The sequence below is a fragment of the Jatropha curcas genome, chromosome 11, assembly GCF_041381405.1.
Source record: "Jatropha curcas cultivar XTBG-Jc1 chromosome 11, XTBG_Jcur_1.0, whole genome shotgun sequence".
Taxonomy (NCBI): Eukaryota; Viridiplantae; Streptophyta; class Magnoliopsida; order Malpighiales; family Euphorbiaceae; genus Jatropha; species Jatropha curcas.
In genome coordinates this window covers 10,443,183-10,450,384 of record NC_143161.1, presented here as the reverse complement: position 1 = coordinate 10,450,384, position 7,202 = coordinate 10,443,183, and the positions used below count along the sequence as shown (strand labels likewise).

Below are 7,202 nucleotides of genomic sequence, written 5' to 3'. Positions count from 1 at the left end.
TTTACAGCTGCCAACATCAAGTTCCATCTTATTGCCTCCTACATACTCACGTCCACCACTATTGCCATAATTTATGAAAACCCCACCATAATATAAATCTATTACAAACCTTGTATTCCTATATAAAATAACACAACATATAAAATGCAATCTTTTCAATATATACGAATATATAACTATGGAAAATGCTTATGCTTTTTTCTTTCAACAAAGACAAATATCTGTTAGAAAAAAAAAATCCAATTGTATACCTCTCAAAAGACATCACCGACATTACACAATTGCTAAAACAAAATTAAAGTATATGACCGGGAGACCTATTAATCTTGATGTGCACCGATATCTTGATCTAGAAATTACTTTGCACGATAAAAATCACTCACAAAAAATGCATTGTTCTTTGCTTCCAGTCTCCTTTTTCCTTTCACATTGAAGACTGATGTTATTATTTTAGGAGAATCGATAAAAACCCTAAATCAGAATGAAGTAAAGTTAAGTCGACTACAAGCCAAGGATTGGGGAAAAGCAATTTAGGTTATATAAGGGCTAAATTTGAAATTACAACTTGTATGAATTCACATTTATCTCACGTGCTTCTTCCCATCATTATTTGGCTTTTTAGCGTGTTTTTTTTTTTTTTGGGACGAATGAGTCCAAGCCATCCAATTTGGAAATTCAGGTAATTAGATAGGCATGAAACGCTTGATTGATCAATTTTTTAGGATTCAAACATCAAAATATAAATTTTTTGAACACCAAATTTACAATTAATCCAACTATATAATTTTTTTCTTTTATATATGATTTATCATTCATGGTACAAGAAGTCTCAAAAATAGGTAACAGATAAGATTAAAAAGAAAAGAAAAAAAGAAACTAATAAAAGAAAAGTAGTCAAATCAATCAAATAATAAGGAGAAAATAATTAGGAAAAAGTAAAAAGAGGAAAATATTAGCTAAGAAGCTTGTTAAAGAAACAAGTCAAATTGGGCGAGCCGTAGGAGAGTTCTTATACATGAGAAGATAAAACTTCATATAAAAAAAATTACATTATTGAATAATATTATTAATTTTTGTCTTCTTAAGTTTTAAAATATTATAATAAATTCAAATTCTTATTATTTCAAGAAAAAAAAATTAAATTCATATAAAATCTTTAAAAAATGCTAATAATCATAATCACTTTTAGTTACTTGCTACATGTTATTAATATGGTAGTATACGTGTTGTTTGTTTAAAGTTAACAACTGGAATTTCTGTTTGTCCCTTTTAATGTTTTTTCTTATTTTTAATATTTAATTAAAGTTTTCAACCACTAGTCTTTGTTCAAAAAACTTCTCATTTTACTACCTCCATTTTGAAATCAACTATTCTCTCCATAAATTGGAGTAAATTGAATAATTCCTATCAACAAAATTGAGAAGCTTTTTTCTTGTTTAGGTGTTTGAAATTTTATTTTCAACTACAGTTATCAAACTAAAATATAAAGCTATACTTAACACCAATTAACCAATTATAGAAAGAAAATACTGGATGATCAATCATCAAAGCAAAAGATAAAAGACAAATTTATAAATAAATAAACCTTTAATGTTCAAAATTTAAAAAAGAAAAGTAAAAAAGAAAAAGAGATATAATAAGTACTTTTAACAAATCTCAATATAAATTAATTGGATATCTAAATACCAAAAAAAAATGTTATAAAATCATACAAAATCATGAAGAAAAGTTAACATGTATACTCATTTATTTAAATTGGAACACTAGTATTTGTTGTAATGTTAGCTATTAATTAAAAGACTTGAAAGGAAGAAAAAAACCCCATCTATCTCTCTCCCTGACTCTCTTTTTTGTGATATTCTAAATTTTATTTTTAAACACTGAATTGTCTTCTTTGGTCAGTGGTGATTTCTTTTCGTCTCTCTATCATTTTTTTTTTTTTGTTTAACTTCTTTTTAATAATTTTCAGATATATGATTATGTGAAACAAAATTTGGATTTTATCTCTCAGATCTTGAGTGTTTTTGGTATCCTCTTAGTGGGTTATTAATTTCTCTCGTTTCATTGGGTTGTTCCTCTTTATTAAGGAGTTTTTGTGTAGAACTTTTATTTCTCGGGCAATTCAAAAGACAAGATGGATTGTCGATTGCTTGTGGTTAGAGACTTTAGATTTTCAAGTTCGGATAAATTTCTTTTATCAATAGAGCCTGACAGAGCGACTTGTTCCTCTATTAAAGTTTGGTATATTAAACTCTTTTGCGATTATTAGTTGTAATAAGTTTCCAAAAAAACAATGTACAGGACATTTTGAAAAGTTCTTTTGTCGTCCTATTTGAAAATGGATCAGTTTTTACCCAAAAATTAATATGTTTTGCCAAAATCAAGAATATCTCCAACGAGAATATTTCAATTTTCTATATTTGTATTCCTTATTCCTATAGGAATATTATGATTTAATCAACTTATATTCATTATTAATAAATCGACAAGTTTAAAAAAAAAAACTTAGAAATAAATAGATGAATGATTGAGGTGTGAAAACTTTAATGAAGGAAAAAAAATAGTATCCTTTTTTTTTGGGGGAAAGAGAATGAAAAAAGGTTTGAAAGACCTCGAGATGCTTATTTTAGTATAATTTTTATACGATGAATCTTGTTCATAAATTTTTCATAATATTGAAAAATAAAATTAAATGTAAAATATTGTGCAAAAAAAAGTTTAATGCTAAAAGAATGAAGTCTTGAGTTATAACTTTTTGCCTAATTTTTTCATTTGTAAATGAAGTTATTATTGGTTTCATTATTCAAATTTTAGTGTCTTATTTTAAGGGGAAAATTTTCAAAATAAATAGGGAAAATTATTGTTTAGTCCCTCAGGTTTTATATAATTATCCAACTAATCCCAAGGTTTGCGCTAATATATAACTAGTCCCTCAGGTTTAACTCCGTCTAATTAAAAGGTCCTTCCATCCGAAAAGTGGATTTTTTTCCGTTAATTGAAGAATAAAAGACTAAAACACCCCTCCCTCGCTGACGTGGACCAGTATGACCTTCCAAGCGAGGGAAACGAAAGGTCAGACTGCTATTCTCCCAACTCTCTCACGCAAAAAAACGTCTTCATCTCCAGTGGAAATGTTGAAGAATTTTTGTGGAAAATGATGTTTATTGACGAAACGAAATGAGTGGTCGTAGCATGTAGTGCTTCGTTTGCGTGGAATCACAGTCTTAAAGCTTCGTTTTGAGGTAAATACCACATACTCAGACCCACTTCATTTTTTGCTTGAAAAAAAATTGGAAATCAATATTATTGAGGATGTTTATGATGATGATTTTTGGTATATTGAAATGCTTAAGCATCGTTATGAGTTGTTTTGTGTGTAATGATAAAGTATTGAGGGTTTTTGCAGACGGTAACGCCTTTTTTATAACACATGTGTTAAATTACAATGTAGGAAAACTTGAATTTGATGGCTTTGCCTGAAAGTTACACCATTGGGGTCATATATGAAGGGGATACAGTGTATTTGTATGATGCACAACCTGACAGAATGAGTTACATTGTCCTCTTACAAAACGTATGCAAAGTTCACAAGATAAAACATGGGAATGTGGATATTACATGTTCTGAAAATTATAGAATAGAGAATGATGCAGACGTTACTCTAATGTTTGAAAGATTCAAGGAAACTGATTATATTGAATTGAATTTGGTTAGGAGGCAAGGTGAACCTAGTGTTGTTATGCCAAATGTGTTCCACAGTCAGGTGGCAGATAATATGAGTTTACATAATGAAAATTTGCAGCCTAATAGGGAAGTTCCAGGCAATGGTGTTGGGGAGGCAGAAAGTAATATTGGGTCACAAACTGAGATAAGTGGGGATGTTGGAGATGTGAGCATTATTGAGCAAGAAAATGTAGGTGCTGGGATTGGAAATACAGAGGGTACAGGTAGTGGTAAGGGGAAGGGGGCAGAAATGTTGATAGGATCACAGATGTGGGATATTGTGCTGGCTGACAACACTGAGTATTCAGGCTATGTAAACCAGTTAGGCAGGGGAAAAGGGAGGGGGAGAGGGCGATGTAGAGGCAGGGCAAATGTTCATGAGGCGAATGTGAATAGGGACAATAGGAAGGGGAAAAGAGCAATTGCAGTTGGAGCCTCTTACAGCTTTAGAGATAGGGTACAACAACAACAACCATTGGAGTGGGAGGGGGGAGAAACAGAAACTGTTGTTGATAGTCAGTCCACAGATGATGACTATGTCTTTTCTGATACTGAAGATGAGAGTAGTGAATCTGAAACACCTGAGGGAATGGAAACAGATCCAGAAGAGGAAGTTAACTTCAATGATGATGTTGATGATGGTCCCAGTGATGTTGATACTGACAAGGAACAGTCAGCTAAAAGTAGTGACATGGAGGTTGATGCACCAAGAAGGAGAAGACCTAAAAAGAAAACACGAGATCCTTGGAAGAAAATATATGACAATATATTTGAAACACCAGTTGAAGGTGATATTGAATTCAGAGTTGGGCATGCATTCTTAAGTGTTGATAGTTGTAGGGAAGCTTTAAGGGATTATGCTGTTAGGGGAGGGTTCATACTGAGGATTATCAAGAATGATAGTAGAAGAGTGACAGCAAAATGTAAGGGGGAGGGCTGCACATTTAGGTTCCATGCTAGTGTGGCTCCAGACTTAGTGAGTTTTGTAGTAAAAACCCTACAACCTGAGCATACATGCACGAGGCCATTAAACAACAAGAATCTCAATGCAACAACAAAGTGGGTGAAGAAGAAACTGGAATCTCAATTGGCTACTGATCCAGGAATGAGCTATGCTTTAATGCAAGCTGAGTTGAAGGCAAAATGGGGCATTGAGACTGAATATTGGTAGCTTCATAGGGCAAGGACAGCTGCTAGAGAGCAAGTTGCAGGTTCACACGTTGAGAGCTACAATAAGTTGCATGAATACATTGCACAAGTTCAAATGTCAAACCCTGGAACTTTTATAAAATTTGAATCAATGCCAAGGAACAATTTGGATGAGCCACTTGTCTTTAGCTCCATTTTCATATGTTTTGAAGCAATGAAAGTGGGATTTTTGGAGGGATGTAGGCCTCTCATTGGATTGGATGGATGCTTCCTGAAGGGCCCTTTTGGAGGATGTTTACTAAGTGCAGTTACACTAGATGGGAATAAGAGGGTGTTCCCACTAGCTTTTGCAATTGTTCAAAATGAATGCATTGCAACATGGACCTTCTTTCTTGACTGTCTTAGACAATGCATTGGACCGGAATGTGATTCAAAGCCATGGACATTTATTTCAGACAGACAAAAGGTAACTTCCTCCAAAGTATTTCATATTTCATTTTCAACTTTTTAGCTAATGATGTTGAATTCTTTTTGAACATAGGGATTGATTGAGGCTGTGAGGACACAGTTTGAGGGTTCAATCCACAGATATTGTTGTCAACATTTGTTAATGAACTTCAAGAAGCGCTTTCCAGGGGTGATGTTGAGGAAGGAATTTTGGATGGCAGTTAAGTCTAGCCATAGTTATGCATTTAAGCAGCATATGAAGAATGTTGAGGCTAAGAATGAGGGAAGGGCTGCAAAATGGTTACTAGATATTCCTATTTCACATTGGAGTAGACATGCCTTTCATCCAGCAGCTAAAAGCGTTGATATGACAAATAACATGACAGAGAGTTTCAACAGCTGGCTTGGAAACTTGAGGAACAAACCAATTGTTGAGCTAATAGACTCTATTAGGCAGAAATGCATGGTTATGCTTCATAAAAGTTTTGCAGTGGCTACTACTTGGGAAGGGAGAGTAACTCCAAAATGAAAGTGTGCATTGAACAGATTGTGTAACACCCCTTCCCGGTCCACCCGTAAACCCGAATAAACCGAGTCGAGATGCTACAATCTGGTTGACTGTATGGCCTGACATGCTGAAATCATAATGTATATTGAATATAATATCATGCTAATGTTGTTTACATAACTAATGTATTTAATATTTACAAGACATGTTACTAGTTTACAAAATGAAATGGGCCCAACTGTGTGTCCTATACATGCCATGAAAAGGCTAGACAAAAGATACACATTAAAATGAGTAGCTACCCTGAAGACTGAGTCTTCTATTGATGAACTGCAGCAGTTGTAAGCTGACTCTCTACGGTCCAATCTCAAAACCTGCGAGTTAAACAGGTAACTCACTGAGCAAATAAAGCTCAGTGGATATCTCAACATATAAAGAAATAAGTAAGCACATACATGTGTAAAAATAAGCATGTAGGCACATAAGGCACATATAAGCACACATAGCATGATCCTATCATTATACCTTGATTATCTGTTGTACTGTTTATAATACTGTATGATTCATGAAATGTTATGTCAAGATATCTGTATGGCTCCATAAGGTTATAGTGAAACCGAAGTGATAAGAAAAACTGTATGAAACTGGATGAATACTGTATGCTTGGCTGCTATGGCCCATATATAATCATATCCACTCAACGGCCTTTAGCCGGAGTATCAAACTGTATGGGGTGCAGATCTGCTATCCTATGTCGCGACATAGCCTTATCTACATGGTTTCTACCTAACCTCAATGGAGCATAATGGTGGTATGTCCATAGTATAACACAACATCATATTAATAGTTCATAACTTCATAAATCATAATGTTTATTTGATTTCATATCATTTGCATGCTTGCATGTTGTTTTAATACATGTTCTAATGTTGTATTTTTGTTTTAAAATGATTGGAGGCATACAAGTTAAGCAAAGTAATACAATTGCATAGAAAATGAAGTCCAAAAGTGCATGAAAACACAAGTCGCGAGCGCGTAGAGTGCAAAATGAGAGACAGTGAGTTATCGGGCACAAGTCGCGAGCGCGCACTTGAAAGTCGCGAGCGCGTAGAGTGCAAAATGAGAGACAGTGAGTTCCCAGGCCAAATTCCCGAGCGCGCGATGAAGGTCGCGAGCGCTTACAGGCCAAGGGCCAAGTCGCGAGCGCGCACTTGAAAGTCGCGAGCGCGTAGAGTGTAAAATGAGAGACAGTGAGTTATCGGGCACAAGTCGCGAGCGCGCAGTGCAAAGTCGCGAGCGCGAGAAGTGCCAAATGAGAGTCAGAGAGTTTCAAGTGAAAGTCGCGAGCGCGCAGTTGAAATTCGCGAGCGTGAGA

General features: G+C 34.5%; 1 protein-coding gene across 1 annotated transcript; it reads left to right on the top strand.

The window, feature by feature from the left end:
- The first annotated feature begins 5,023 nt into the window (after positions 1-5,023).
- Positions 5,024-5,848, top strand: LOC149492552 (uncharacterized). The gene is made up of 2 exons (XM_089716469.1): positions 5,024-5,338; positions 5,414-5,848. Exons 1-2 carry the CDS (start codon positions 5,024-5,026, stop codon positions 5,846-5,848), a joined length of 750 nt encoding a protein of 249 aa, XP_089572595.1.
- Positions 5,849-7,202: the final 1,354 nt, after the last annotated feature.

Coding starts and splice junctions, on each gene's coding strand:
- LOC149492552 (XM_089716469.1), top strand. CDS start 5,024: ATGCCAAGGAACAATTTGGATGAGCCACTTGTCTTTAGCTCCATTTTC. Junction 5,339..5,413: donor TTATTTCAGACAGACAAAAG/GTAACTTCCTCC, acceptor TTTTGAACATAG/GGATTGATTGAGGCTGTGAG.